Below are 15,856 nucleotides of genomic sequence, written 5' to 3'. Positions count from 1 at the left end.
TTCTACCTCACTAACAAGTAAAATTCTGTGCCTTAGGTTTGATGAATCTCTCTGGCAGACTCTTGATCTGGCTGGTAAAATTCTGCTGCCAGGAGTGGTTGGACAGTTGCTGCCTGCAGGTGTTACTGTGTTCCGCTGCCCACGATCTTGTATTGGGAACCCGTTGTTCAAAACAAGCAAGTAAGGCTTTTTCTGCATGTTCTGGATCCTTAAACGTTGTCTCAAATATTCACAGTTTCTCTGTGTATTTTTGGTTTTAAGGTCTCCACCAGTAGTAGCATTTGTGTTGTCTCTGGAGTGTGGAAGAGCTGATCAGTAGTTAGACATGTAAGAGGATCTGCATTCACCTGTCAGTTGTTCAAAACCGAGTTAATGTGATTTTTTTGAAAGTGTCAAGCACCATCATCCACTTGCAGTTTGTATCTTGTAGAACCAGGAATTGTTAGCATCTCTAGCATTTTTATACAGAACACTCAAAAAAATTATTTAACTCCAGCAGGATAGACTTTCAGGTGTTATGATGAACCCTGTAAATGCCTTGAAGGTAAGAGTTCTCCAGTTTTGGGTGGTAGCTTAGCAGTAGGCTTAGTACTTAGTAGTACTTAGTACTACTTAGCTTAGTAGTATGTCCAGTGTGCAGCTGAATACAAAAGTATAATTATTTTCTGCAAGCTTTGCACAGCTTTATTGTAGGGGATGTATTTACTGTGTGGGGGATTTGTGGAGCAGGTTTTAATGCAATTTTTGTAACCTGCCTTTCTCCTGTTTTTCTGGTTTTTTGGTTTTTTTTTTCCAGACCTCTCAAACTCCAATGTATGGATTTGTCGAACTGCACAGTGTCTGTTGCAGATCTCCAGAGTATTCTTGGTCTGTGTGAAAAGCTGCAGAACCTCAGCTTGGAGGGACTAGTGCTTTCTGATGACATCATCAAGTGAGTGATAAGTTTGGGAATATTCAGTAAATACCACCTGTTCAGTGCGATCATTTTGTGCAGGCTAGCTAGTTGAGAGTTGTTCGTTGTGGGAGCCTTTTTAAGTGGCCACATTTAGCCACCTGACAGGGCTAGCTCTCAGGCCAGATGAGCTGCCTCTTTCCTCTCTGTCATCCAAGAGATGAGGTGAGGAGGAAACACCCCTCTGGAAGAGTGCTTTTTGGTGTTGGGTTTCTTTTTCATTCCCCAAAGCAGGAGAAGGCTGCTCATCTCTCTAGGGTGTCCATTGGGTGTTCCCACAGCCAAGCTATGCAGCAGAGCTACTAGCATTTCCCCATTTCTGTGCTCCCAAGAGAACTTTGTGTTTGGCATGCAGGTTCTTTTATATTTTAAGGGGTCTCAGCAGCTCTCCCGCCAGATGCTCGTTGTACTTCTGCACTGGTTCTCACTTTTTTTTAATTGTGCTTCACTCTGAGTGTCTGAAAAATGACAGATTCTGTCAAGCAGATGAACTGTTGCTTGGTTAAACTGGAAAGACACTAATGGGTGTGCAATAAACCTCCTGTTCAATCACCTCAGGTGATTCTGGAGGTGCCACGGACCATAGCTCAGAGACTCTGGGAGTCCTGCTTTCTACTCTTGAGCTTTCTGATGCCTTTCTCACTCCAGAGAAGAAAACAAAAAACAAACCCACAAAACAAACCAACCAAACATACAAAAAATCCCAAACATATGCAAAGCAAGCAAATTCCCAAAACACAAATAAACCAATATAGTTTGGCTTTTGATACCAGATAAAAAGTGCCTGAAAATGAGTACTAATTAGGCGCCAGTGATGGAAATTTTTTGCCTTATCCCTGGCAGTGTTCAAGGCTAGGCCAAGTTGGACAGAAACTTGGGTGATACGGTCTAGTGTGAGGTGTCCCTGACCATGGCAGGGGGTTGGAGCTAGATGATCTTAAGTTCATTTCCAACCCAAAGCATTCTATGATTCTGTGAAATCTAGGTACTGGATGTAAGGGTTTTTTGACGTTTCGCCAATTGCATGTCTGTTGTAACCTTGCAGACAAATGCATTTAGGGAGATGCTGTTTGGACATGTGTTTTGTTCTGGAATAACCTTCATCTTGCAGAAGGGTGACTTTAGAAATGGGATGATTGCTTTGTCTTTGTAGAGGTATAGTCGTTTGTAATAAGCCATGGTGTGTGTTTAATGGCATACAACAGGACAAGGTGAAAAGAAACTGTTTCCTTTCAAACTTAGCAGTTTATAAATATGCAGACCTGTCAGGAATGTCAGGTAAATAGGCAAGTATCCCTCTCAAAGTTGTGCTGTTGATGCAGCAAGTAGAGTTGAGATCTTTAGTGATTCTCAGGTTGGTCAGTTTACTAAAGATGCAGTGCTGCATGTTTCACAAATAATTCTGTACCTGGGATTTTAGCTCTTAAAAATAATCACACTTCCTAACCATGCGAGCTGTGTTCCCATATTAAAATTCTGTCACCTTTTTCTTCTCTACAGGAATATTGCTCAGAATCCCGGTTTGATGCGACTAAATCTCTCTGGATGCTCAGGGTTTGCTGCAGAACCCTTGGAGCTGATGTTGAGCAGCTGTTCTATGTAAGACAAAAATAGTTTTTGCTATTCCTGTTTACTGCTCTTCCTGAGAAAAAAGATTCTTTTTAATTCTTTCCATATGCATCCCACTTGTACTTATCTCGAAGATCTTTTTCTTTTTTCTTGTTTTTTTTATGAGCTGGTTTCTGTTCCTAAATGCTTAGCAGTTGATTATTAGCTGAATAATCAGATAACTTCTTTCCATCAAGCAATTTATTCCTTAATAGCAAAGATGTACTTCAGCAGTTTTTCATTAATTTTTTTTATCGTCCTTAAAGGAAGTCTGGTTGGTGGGTAAACCCCATTTATGTTCCTTTGATATCATGTAAATTTGATTTTCCTGACAAAAGCAGTACAAGATACAAAGTGAAACTGAAAAGTGGAGTCCTCGAGCTCCCTTTGCAGTCAGGGTACAGTGTGAATGGCAGAAAACATCGCACTTTTCCATTCTTGATCCTTCAGTAACCTTTCGCTTTATGAAGCATTGTGTTCAGATTGACCGTGCCAGTGATTAAACCATCTGCCAGCAGGAAATCACCGAGCTAAGCCCCAGTCAGTCTGGGATTTATACCCTGATCTTTCTGCTGACTTCCTGTGAGATGCTGGACAATCTACTTAATTTTTGCTTCTGCAAAAGCACATTTTTAATCAAAGTCCAAGTGAGTGGGCAGGCAAAGCCTTAATCATTCCCTGCCTCTCCTGGGTAGATAATGCTTTCTATTGCTTGGATCCTGAGCTCTTTAGAGGATGGCAGTCTGTACAGTGTGCAGTGGATAGCAGATGGCAAACCTGATCTGAGGAATGCTAGTGGCAATTTAACTGTTTTTTTTCATTTACATAAAGACTGCAGCTAAATGCTCTGCTTGTGCTGCCCACGGTGTCTTTGTCCTTTGGTTAAATCTACAACACCTGCGCACAAAACAAACACTTTGTCCCACTCCAGAATGGTGATAGGCTATAGGTAATCAAGCATGTAAAGAGAGTTAAGGTCACAGTGTGGCTAATGCTTATATAAAAATGTGAAGTATTTTATGCTAATAAGGATTAATTCGTTATCTGACCAATGCTAATAATGGATAGTGTTTTTACCTCCCAATGTGAATATCTATTCAGTAGCAACAAATTCAGGTGACAAATTGAGAAGCAAGATGAAAAGACAGTGTCTCCCCATGGCAGTCCCTGGCAAGAACCATTTTCTTCCTAAGATGATATTGAGTCATTCCAGCTGGAAGTGGCCTTGGGAAGTTATTTTAACCCCTTGCCCACAGCAGGGTCTAAATCCAGCTCTGGCCAGGACTTTCTCTGGCTAGATCTTGAAAACCTCCAAAGACAGATTCCACAGCCTTGCTGGGCAACCTGCTGCAGTGCTTAATTATTATCATAGTGAAATTTGTAGTCACAAGTACAGTGCAGTTGGTAGTAGGTGTGTTACAACTTTTTGCCTTAAAAGTATCAACTGTAATAAGTAATATCAGAACTCAGACATTGTTTCAGTTTTTCTTCCAAACAGCTCTTTGTTCATTTGTGTGTAGGTTGGATGAGCTGAACTTGTCCTGGTGTAACTTCACAGTCACCCATGTCAAAGCAGCAGTCAATCATGTTACTTCAAAAGTAACCCAATTAAATTTAAGTGGCTACAGACAGAATCTACAAATGCAAGGTAAATAAATCTACAAATGCAAGTAAAGAGTTTGCAAAGGCAAACTCTTATTCCATTTTATAATATAAAGCAGGAGGCTTTATATTTTCTTCTGGCTGGCATCCTCTGTACGTACAGAAAAATCGTGCACTAACACTGACTTTGTGCTCTGTGTAGCTTGATGTACTTCCTGTCAGAGAATCTTACGTATGTCTCTGGCTTAGCCATGAGGGGTGGGATGATTTGTCTTCTGCGTTTAAAAACAGTCAGGTGAAAGCTTGTTTTATCTTCAGTTGAAAGGTATAGCCCTTACCTCTGAAGTAAGTCGTGGAATCAGGATACACTGGATGCCATGTTCCACTGCGAATTAGCTTTCCAGATAATGTACTTGGAGTCTTCTTAAGAATTCTGCTATTGTGGCTGCTGAAGACTTCTCCTGAAAGAGAGCAGTCATAGTAACTACTGATATGATGTCCTACCCGTTAATTTGGAAGGCAAATAATCTCAGTAATCAATATTAACTATTTACTTGCTAATAGTTCTAGGAGGAAAAGTTGGGTAAATTTGGAGGGTTGTATAAAATACAGAGAAATCTAGATCTTGGGAGAGAGCACAACAAAATGGACAAAATTATAGGTAAAAGGTGAAATGGATTAGGTGATAGAAAGAAATTAACTTTCTCAATGAGCAAATGTGGCAATAGGACATTGGCTGACACGCAGGTAGGTGACACACAGGCAGTGACCCCTCTTGTTTCCATTTAAATGTTGCACAGACCTGGGTATGCATTCCCTTGTGGTGAAATGTACTGGTCTGCTTTTTATCTTGGCCCAAAACCCATAAACAAACATGCTACATAGTCTCCTCCAAATTAGGAATTTGAACCTTCTGTTGATCTGGTTATTAGAAACAAAGTGTGGAGTTTTTCTGTTTGCAAAACACTTTCTGTGAGCAATTTTACTCTCTTTCAATGCAATTTATAAGACATCAGATTTGAATAGTTCACGAATCATCATGAGTTAGGTATTGTTTTCTTTAGTTTTTCTAATTTGCCTTTTTTCTGAAATGCCAAAATCCTCATGCATGTTGATTAGCACCTCGCTAATAATAACAGTGGCCTTTTTGGTGATATCTGAGCCACAGGTGATTTTATGCAAAGCTAAGAAAACTGTAACTTCCCATCATGAGGAAGGACCTTTCTGTGGGTAAAAATGGAAATACCTTAGGAACTTGATGCTCTGAAGGGTTATTTGATGTTTAGAAAATTTTTGGATTTTTTTTCTATACTCAAGAATTTCAGGCATCTCACCATTACTATGTCTTGGTAGATTTCTAGAGCAATATCATGTGAATTACTCTCTTGCTAAGTTGCTGGCACAAGTGGCTTTTCGGACTTTTCTTCTGACTAAATGGGTCAGTTTTGCTGAGGGTTAAAAAAAAATGCCTGTAAGGTACTTTGATAGGCAGACTGGATGCTGTAAGTCTTAAGTGTGTATGTTTTTAACAAAAAGTTGTGTTTCAGCTATGGGCCTCCGGTAGAGAAGATATAAATGAACATTTATGGAAGCGAGTAGTCTGTATAAAGCACAGTCATGTTGTTACTGAAAGATGGACTGACTCTGTGTGTCCTCTTTTCAGATGTTCAAACACTGGTGGAAAGATGTCCTTTACTTGTCCATTTAGATCTAAGGTAAGAAGGCCTTAGCTTGTCCTTAAATTGTATGGTTCAGGGGGTTGCCAATTCTATTGTAGTGCAGTAATTATATAGCGATAACGCATGATTGTCTAGGATTGCACAACCAGAAAATACTTTCTATGCTAAACCTACAAAAGATTTGTTATGTGGCATGACCTAATCTGGAGCAGGTAACTCGCTTGAACATTTCTTTCTTACCTCAGCATAAATGTTACGTACAGGATTTGTAAACTAATAAATCATTGTAGTCAATAGGTGGAGTGGAAGGTAGCATTTAGGTGCATGCAGCTTATGACTCTAGCATCCTAGAGAGTTCAGCTCTAATGTAAATTTGTTACTTGGCCATAGAACTGTAGGAACAAAAAAGTGTATTTTGGTTTTGACCTAGTCAGTTAAAATATCTTGAAATGTTGGTGTGTGATTTTTATGCCTTTTTATGGTGCGAGTTCTGCTGCAGAATGTCCGCCTGCAGAAAAACTTCTGCTCCAGTGAAGATAGAATCACTCCCCCGCAACACACACACTAGAAATGGGTTATTCATATTGAACAAGAAAATAAAAATACTTAAGTGGTAGAAAAAGAAGTTTATATTCATTAAGTTTCTCAGCCTGAATTTTGGAAATGGCAGATTTACTGCTCCTTTATACTTAAACTTCTTTCATGTGTTCTCATGTACAGTGACAGCGTGATGTTAAATCCTGAGTGTTTCCAGTATTTCCATAAACTCAGCTGTCTACAACATCTCTGTCTTAGCCGATGTTATCAGATATCCCCAGCTGCCTTAGTGTAAGTAGTCTCTAAACGGCTTTGATTTGCTACTCAGAGGATAAGCTAATTTAAACTTGCTTTGTTTTAGGCTTAGAATTGCAAGCACTGTTTTGAAAAACTTACTGGCATGAGGAATTGGGAATATGGAACTAAGATAAAATAACCTGACTGCTAGAGCACATACCTTTGAGAATCCAGACTAGAACCAAAGGCATCTGCAGTAGTCTTTCTGTGATGTGTACTTATGGAACTTGCTGCTCAGTGCATGCATCATGTCTTCCCTTAATGGCATTGTACTGCTGGTATGCATTACGATGAAGTACAGCTATAGGTACCAGTCCTGCCAATGACCACTATTGGTGTCAGTATTAAGTTTTCAGTTATGCAGCAAGGAGAGTATAGTTCTTTGGAAAAGTTGCTGACAGTACTTGCTGACTAGACAACCTGTTTACTTTCCTTTGCCTTTTTGTGTGCCTGTATCGGTTATTGGCTGCAACTGAAACACAGCTTAAATTTATTTGCTTGTGGGTTTTTTTTGCCTTTTATTAGTATAGCAGCTATCCATCTTAATCCTTTCAGGAAGGAGGTCAATCCTAAGGAAATGATCAACGCCAAGAAAAAGGTTGTGAGAGGTACAGAACTACCAAAATGGGAAACTGAAAAACATTTTCTGTAGCAGTGTGTGCTGTCATGATAATAGCTTGTGTGTCTCTGCCTTTCAGTTTTGTCCAATACTTGCTTATAGATACACAGTTTACATGATGACTGGGCAATCAAGAAGCCAGGGCTGGCTATTCACCAAAATATGGTAACAGATTGGAGACTGATATTATGTAGGGCCTTGTGTCCTCTGAGCCACATCCTGAAACTTCATGTGGGGCAATTCCTTTCACTTGTTCAAAATACTTAAGTCCAGGAAAGTAAAAAGGGAGGAAACTGTTTTCAGTCTGTGTGAGAGAGAGAGCGGCAAGAAGCAATTTATTCAGCCCATTACCAGAATTATCTGTGCAGAGAACTAGTTTGAATTAAACATGTGCTTTTAAAAAGTAGGAAAGGGAATTTAACTGAAGTAGTTACTGTAATTCTAAAAAATTAGTAGAAATACAGTTATCTAGTTTGGGTACAGACTGAAAAAAAAATATCAGGTTCATGGTTAATTTTATGTTCAGTTTTGTTTGTTTTTTTTTTTTTTCCCCCCCCCTCTTTTCTAGAGAACTTGGTGGAATTCCAACATTAAAGAGTCTTCAGGTATTTGGAATCGTGACTGATGGCTCTTTACAGATCCTCAAGGAATCTCTTCCTGATGTAGAGATCAATTGTTCATACTTCACAAGTATTGCAAGGCCAACTGTTGGTAGTAAAAAGAGCCATGAGATTTGGGGCGTCAAATGCAAATTGACACTGAGAAATCCTAGTGGCTTATGATCAGGTACAATGCACTGGATGTAATGGACAGAGTGTGTATTGAAGCTCCTTAAGAACCAGAATGCCGGAGCACTTTTAAGGGTAGTATTGTTATTGTAAAACGCATTTTAACTTGGTTTTATGCCTTAATGTAGTTTCATAAATACTCTCACAGTATTTTTATACTTAAAGCCTTTAGAAATCTGGTAATGTAGGAGCAATTCTGGATTTTATTTTTTTTTTTTCTGTAACTGGGGATATTTTTTCAAAAATACTGTGAAACAACTATTGTAATCAAACAGTGCCAGCCTATAGCAACTGTTGCAGGTTCTGATGCAGCTTTTGGTGCTCTAAGGTGTTCTAAAGGTGCTTCTGGTTAACTGTACCAGTTCTACAACTCTTGAAACGGCTTGTAGGGGTGCTAGATATTTTAATAAGGCTCATTAAGAAATTGTCTTCATCTGAGTTTGCAGACCTCAAAACGAATAATGGCTTGTCCTGGGTTCAGCTATAGCAGTCATTTTTCTCCTTCTTAGTAGCTGGTGCAGTGCTGTGTTTTTTAACTTTCAGCCTGGGAACAACGCTGATAACACTGATGTTTTTAGTTGTTGCTAAGTAATGTTTATTCCAACCAAGGACTTTCTCAGTCAAAAGTTAAGCACGACATGGCTTTAAACCTATTTAAATGCTTAATTGAACAAGATGTGTAGTAAGATGAGAAGCTACCCACTGTTTGTGAGAGGGACAGAGGACTGAATTTGAATTTACTAAACCTGAAAACAGAAAATAGGGGAACAGATGTTCCCAGAAAAGCAGTTCAATAATGCACAAGTGAGAAAGTAGTATAAAGGAGACAGTGAAGTTTTTCTTTAGCAGACCACAAAGATAACACCTGTTTTAATATTCTTATTAGCAAAATACAGTTTGAAAAACCCATTCAGGACAAGCGTATGTAAATGTAGATGCTGGTTATCAATTCTTTTATGTTGTGGTGCTGTTTTCTGATTCAGTATTACAGAACCTTATTGTAGCTTCTATGAGCTTGATCACTGATAAAAACTTGTAAAAAATGTTCTCTTACTTCCTTTAAAGAATAAGATCTTTCAACTGCAACTCATAAACTGTCAGAAATCTTGCAGGAGGAGGGCTCAAATGATTATAGATCTTGTACCAAAACCTGGTACTGCAGTATGAGTGCTGAAAGGAGTAGATGCTTTGGTGCTATAAGAAACATCAATGTATTTTTTTTTTTTTTTTATAATAGCTTATGTTTGTAGTATCGCTTCTCTTGTATCTGTAACACTAATCACTACTGTCTAGTGTTGGTTTTTTTGAAGTCCTATGAAAAGATGAGTAACTGTCCAAAACCAAACTAAGAATATGAATGCAAACTTCTGTCTATGTCTGTCATGACGGTCCTTTTGTGTAACCGTGAAATGTTCCAGCAAATGTGTTGAGAAGTCCTAGGGTAAAACTTGTACCCTGTGTAGGACATGAAGATGCTGCTGTTGTTCCCATGAATGCAGGAATCAAGCAGATGGTGTTTATTCATGGATGTTTAAGGTGAGCCTACAGCATTACTGTAGGATTGTTGCATAGTTTATAGTGTTTTCCATCTCAATCTGAAGAGAAGTGCTCAGGAATAAATACCTGGTAGTACAGAACGGATTCATTACTGTGGAAAGATTGTATGAGGACTAGAATTTGATATTTAACTTGACTTTCTATAGTATAGCAAACACAGCATTATCATGTTAATCTGCTCTGGTTTGGTTTTTATTAACAGTGTTAGTGACACTGAGAATCACAGAATGGTTAGATCTGGAAGGCACCTTAAGATCATAGAGATCCAACCCTCCTGCCATGGTCTGGAAAGCCTTACACTAGACCATGTTGCCACTTGAGCTACTACTGGGCTTGTGCCCCTTACGAAGGAGTTAAAGGGCAATATGCCTTGTGAAAACTGGAGTGGAGAAGTGATGGGAGGTTGGATATTGAATATTGTGTTGCTTCACAGTTTGCAGCCTTACGTGTATGCCTTAAATTACTTCAAAAGTAAATCTCTGCAGCTCAGCACTACTGTAAATTCTTCTTCTTCCTATGTATCATGTAACTCCATACAACTTCTTTTGCATTTAATAAAGATCTGAATCAGGTATGTTGTACAAAATGACTGAGTGTCCTGGGTTCAGCTATAGCAGTCATTTTTCTCCTTCTTAGTAGCTGGTACAGTGCTGTGTTTTTTAACTTTCAGCCTGGGAACAACGCTGATAACACCGATGTCTTTAGTTTTTGCTAAGTAATGTTTACTCCGACCAAGGACTTTCTCAGTCTCATGCTTTGCCAGGGAGGAGGGGAAGCCGGGAGGAAGCAGAGACAGGACACCTGACCCAAACTAGCCAAAGGGATATTCCATACCACAGCACGTCATGCCCAGTATATAAACCGGGGGGAGTTACCCGGAAGGCCCAGATCACTGCTCGGGTCGGGCTGGGTATCGGTCAGCGGGTGGTGAGCAATTGTATCCTCTCTCCGTGTTATTTCACTAATCATTATTATCATTGGTGGTAGCAGTAGTGGTTTTGTATTATACCTTAGATGCGGGACTGCTCTTATCTCAACCCGTGGGAGTTACATTCTTCCGATTCTCCTCCCCATCCCTCCGGGAGCGGGGGGAGGAAGGAGGGGAGTGAGTGAGCGGCTGTGTGGTTCTGAGTTACCGGCTGGGCTCAAACCACGACAGTTCTTTGTGGCACCCAGTGTGGGGCTGGAAGGGTTGAGATAATGACTGATCTGACCAGAGTGTGTCTAATCATGTTTGTGATAAGCGCTCATTGTTACTACTCGTCACAATGGTGATTATTTGGCTCTCAGACTTGTTGCGCTTGATCTCAGAGTTTCAGCATGTTGTACCTTACTTACAGCCACTATTTGCTGTTTTAGTGTTTATCGGCTGGGGGGCCTGGGCTAAGGTTCTTGTTTCACTGTACTTCATGGTAGTGACTTGTAATACAATAGACTCATTGATCATGAAACTGGTCTGGTTTGTGCTTCCAGCGTGGCCATCACCTCTATACTTTGGGAAGTATATAATGAAATATTTTAGCAATTGCATATCTTTTTTTTTCTCCTCGGGGGGTCAACTTACGAAGGAGGCATTCCCTTACACCCCCCGTTCCCCCACCAGCCTATTTGCAACAGCAGTTGAAAGTTCTGAAGGTTTTGGATGGCCTTTGAATACCCTTGAGACCTGCCTGCTGATTGTGCTGGTGATCAGCATGTTGGCAAACATACGGAATGTGTTTTACCCGCGGCCATCCCACCCTGGGAACACCCTGTTTCATCTGATCTCGAAAGTTAAGCAGTATCGGGTTCAAATCTGGTCTAGGGTTAGACGACGATGTAGGAGGACCACCAAGAGATTTTCCCTGAGGCTGGACAGTCATGAGTGGCAGGGTGTGGGGGATAGTATGGGCAAGTATCTAGGCCAGTGGGCCCCTCCAGTGCTTTGGAACTTCACCACTGAACAAGTGCAACATCCGGAAAAACTAGTGAAACACTTAAACGAGGTGTGCTGTCGTCCTGGTTATACCAGAGAGGGACAACTCGCTGCAACGTGCTGGGGCTTGGCCTACGCCTACAGAGCCCTGCTCAACACTATCCAGCACCTTCAAAGGGAAAAAAATGTCTCTGGATCTGATGGCAAAGCAACAGACAATGCAGCTATGCCAACTACAAGCACAGCAGCTACTCAAACGCTGACCACAACAGACAACGCAACTACTCCAACTTCAAATACAGCAGCTACACCAACCCCAGTGACAAGCACAAAGCTACTCAAACCCTGACAGCAACAGACAATATGGCTACTCCAAGCACTGCAGCTACACCACCCCCAGTGACAAGCACAGTAGCTACTCAAACCCCGACAGCAACAGCTGTTGGTGTTACTCAACTCCCAAGCACAATAGCTGCACCAACCCCGGCAACAGACATTGCAGCCACTCCAATCCTAGTGGCAGACACTGCAGCCACTCCAACCACAGTGACAAACACTGCAGCTAAACCAAATGGCCAGTTTGTGACAATGTTGCCCCTGTAAGCAAAAGCAAACGAGAGGCACAAAGAGCAACCCGTGAAGCGAAGAAAGATGAAGACCCAATGCCATTACTACACGGAACAGCGTCTGAACAAGAGTTACTACTACGTGGATCAGAGGAAGAGGAAGAAGAAGAAGAAGTGACTTCTCGACCCCGGACCTCAACCGAGCTGCAGAATATGCGAAAAGATTTCACCTGTCTTCCAGGGGAGCACATTGTCACCTGGTTGTTCCGATGCTGGGACAATGGAGCTGATGGTCATGAACTAGAAGGTAGGGAAGCCAAGCAGCTGGGATCACTTGCTAGGGAAGGAGGAATTGACAAACCGATTGCAAGAGAGAAGCGAGCCCTCAGTCTTTGGAGGTGGCTCCTGGCAGCTGTGAAGGAAAGGTTTCCCTACAAAGACGATATTACGAATCGCTCAGCCAACTGGACCACGATAGAGAAAGGCATCCAGTCCCTGAGGGAATCAGCCATTATAGAGATGATCTATCGTAGGCCGGATACCAGGAACACATCCGTAGATCCAAATGAAGTCAAATGTACACGACCCATGTGGCAGAAACTTACACGGAGTACACCATCATCATATGCCCACACATTGGCGTCAATGACCTGGAATAACGGAGTATCACCAACAGTGGATTACCTGATTCGTCAATTCTGACAGTTTGAAGACAATCTCACCCCTTCCATCATTTCAGCTGTGGAAAAACTGTCCCAGGAGTTCAAACAATTGAGAGATGATTTATCCGGTCTATCCAGCTCCCCACGCGTACCAACCTATGTCTCAGCAATTAACAGAAGGCGCCCTACTGCTCGAGAAAGAAAATATAGGAGGTACATGCCACGGGCCACCCTATGGTTTTACCTGCGGGATCATGGAGAAGACATGAGAAAGTGGGATGGAAAACCTACCTCAGTTCTGGAGCAACAGGTGCGTGAACTGAAGAGGAGAACAATGGTCAAGGATGATCCTCCCAGGAAAGCTGCTGCTCCAGTCTCTGGTGAGCAGTTTCCTAGATGGAGTGGAAGAGCTGATTTTACTCCAGCTCCTGTGATAAGGAATACTAATCCCTTTCTACAAGACATAAGCGGAGAATTTTACGATCACTATTAGAGGGGCCCTGCCTCCAGCCAGGTGGAGGAGAGGGATAATCGGGTTTACTGGACTGTGTGGATCAGATGGCCTGGCACATCAGTCCCACAGAAGTATAAGGCTCTAGTAGATACCGGTGCACAGTGTACCCTCATGCCATCAAGGTATCAAGGGGCGAAACCCATTTATATTTCCGGAGTGACAGGAGGATCCCAACAGTTAACTGTACTGGAAGCTGAAATCAGCCTGACTGGGAGGAAGTGGCAAAAGCACCCCATTGTGACTGGTCCAGGGGCTCCATGCATCCTTGGCATAGACTATATCTCAGGAGAAGGTACTTCAAAGACCCAAAAGGGTATAGATGGGCTTTTGGTATCGCTGCCTTGGAAACAGAGGAAATGTAGCAGCTGTCCACCTTGCCCAGTCTCTCAGATGATCCTTCTGTTGTGGGGTTGCTGAAGGTCGAAGAACAACAAGTGCTGATTGCGACCACAACAGTGCACCGGCAGCAATATCGCACCAACCGAGACTCCTTGATTCTCATCCGTAAGCTGATCCGTAGACCAGAGAGCCAAGGACCGATCAGCAGGACCCGCTCACCCTTTAATAGCCCCATATGGCCAGTGCAAAGGTCTAATGGAGAGTGGAGACTAATAGTAGACTATTGTGGCCTGAACGAAGTCACACCACCATTGAGTGCTGCCGTACCGGACATGCTAGAACTTCAATATGAACTGGAGTCAAAGGCAGCCAAGTGGTATGCCACAACTGATATTGCCAATGCATTTTTCTCGATCCCTTTGGCAGCAGAATGCAGGCCACAGTTTGCTTTCACTTGGAGGGGCGTCCAGTACACTTGGAACCGACTGCCCCAGGGGTGGAAACACAGCCCTACCATCTGCCATGGATTGATCCAGACTGCACTGGAACAGGGGCAAGCTCCAGAACACCTGCAATACATTGATGACATCATCGTGTGGGGTGATACAGCAGAAGAAGTTTTTGAGAAAGGGAGGAAGATAATCCAAATCCTGCTGAAGGCCGGTTTTGCCATAAAACGGAGTAAGGTCAAGGGACCTGCACAGGAGATTCAATTTTTGGGAAGAAAATGGCAAGATGGACGTCGCCAGATCCCCACAGACGTGATCAACAAGATAACAGCAATGTCTCCACCAACGAGAAAGAAACACAAGCTTTCTTAGGTGTTGTGGGGTTCTGGAGAATGCACATCCCAAATTACAGTTCGATTGTAAGCCCTCTCTATCACGTGACTCAGAAGAAGAATGATTTCAAATGGGGCCCTGAGTAACAACAAGCCTTTGAACAAATTAAATGAGAAATAGTTCATGCAGTAGCCCTTGGACCAGTACGGGCTGGGCCAGATGTGAAGAATGTGCTCTATACCGCAGCCGGGGAGAATGGTTCAGAGTTACCGGCTGGGCTCAAACCACGACACTGAGGGAAAATGTTCTGCCACTGTCCTGGGTTCAGCTATAGCAGTCATTTTTCTCCTTCTTAGTAGCTAGTGCAGTGCTGTGTTTTTTAACTTTCAGCCTGGGAACAACGCTGTAACACTGATGTTTTTAGTTGTTGCTAAGTAATGTTTATTCCAACCAAGGACTTTCTCAGTCTCATGCTTTGCCAGGGAGGAGGGGAAGCCGGGAGGAAGCAGAGACAGGACACCTGACTCAAACTAGCCAAAGGGGTATTCCATACCACTGCACGTCATGCCCAGTATATAAACCGGAGGGAGTTACCCGGAAGGCCCAGATCACTGCTCGGGTCGGGCTGGGTATCGGTCGGCGGGTGGTGAGCAATTGTATCCTCTCCCTGTGTTATTTCACTAATCATTATTATCATTGGTGGTAGCAGTAGTGGTTTTGTATTATACCTTAGATGCGGGACTGCTCTTATCTCAACCCGTAGGAGTTACATTCTTCCGATTCTCCTCCCCATCCCTCCGGGAGCGGGGGGAGGAAGGGGGGGAGTGAGCGAGCGGCTGTGTGGTTCTGAGTTACTGGCTGGGCTCAAACCACGATGGCCACCTATAACTTGCCACCAACTTTGTGTCATGGATTAAGGGAAATTTGTTCAAGGAATGTCTAAACACTCATGGTTTAGAGGACAGGGTGTTATCACCAGTACATTTTGAATTTAATAGGCTGTGCTTTAAAACCCTATACATAGCTGAGATAGTAGTATGGCCTTTAGCTAGAAGGAACAGTCCTGAACTTGGTGGTTATTTTGAGTATGAGGTTCAGTGTTGGAAGAGGACAAGCATTTCTGTTGCAGGTCTATGGATTATGATGGCAGCTGTAGGAAACATGTAATGGAAGCCCTCTGCGTGAGATGCACCACTGAACTTTTCCTAAGTGAAAAAAGTTATTTAGTAGCTCTAAGCAATAAATACCAAAAGCTGCTACAGTGATAAGTTTGTGTTTTACTGAAGCGTGAAGGCTTAGAAACCATTATTTACAACTGCACAGTAAATGAGAAAAAGCTTAACACATGAAACACTTCTGAAAGTTGAAATAAGGCACAAGACAACTTCATGCATCTATGAAGCTTTTATTTTTTATTACATTATGCATAAACACCACTT

At 42.2% G+C, this 15,856-nt stretch overlaps 1 protein-coding gene across 9 annotated transcripts in view; it reads left to right on the top strand.

Annotated features, from left to right (window-relative positions):
* The window catches only part of SKP2 (S-phase kinase associated protein 2), a 43,556-nt gene that overhangs the window by 3,805 nt on the left and 23,895 nt on the right, over positions 1–15,856 (top strand). For 3 of the 9 annotated variants that reach the window (XM_030511820.1, XM_030511821.1, XM_030511823.1), the window contains 6 exons: positions 37–180; positions 797–931; positions 2,453–2,551; positions 4,081–4,208; positions 5,826–5,877; positions 6,562–6,669. In XM_030511820.1, the coding sequence (XP_030367680.1) occupies positions 37–180; positions 797–931; positions 2,453–2,551; positions 4,081–4,208; positions 5,826–5,877; positions 6,562–6,669 (666 nt within the window). The other 6 variants (XM_030511815.1, XM_030511816.1, XM_030511822.1 and 3 more) reach the window with 5 other exon arrangements.

Source organism: Strigops habroptila, chromosome Z (assembly GCF_004027225.2).
Source record: "Strigops habroptila isolate Jane chromosome Z, bStrHab1.2.pri, whole genome shotgun sequence".
NCBI lineage: Eukaryota > Metazoa > Chordata > Aves > Psittaciformes > Psittacidae > Strigops > Strigops habroptila.
This window is presented reverse-complemented; position numbering and strand designations above follow the sequence as displayed.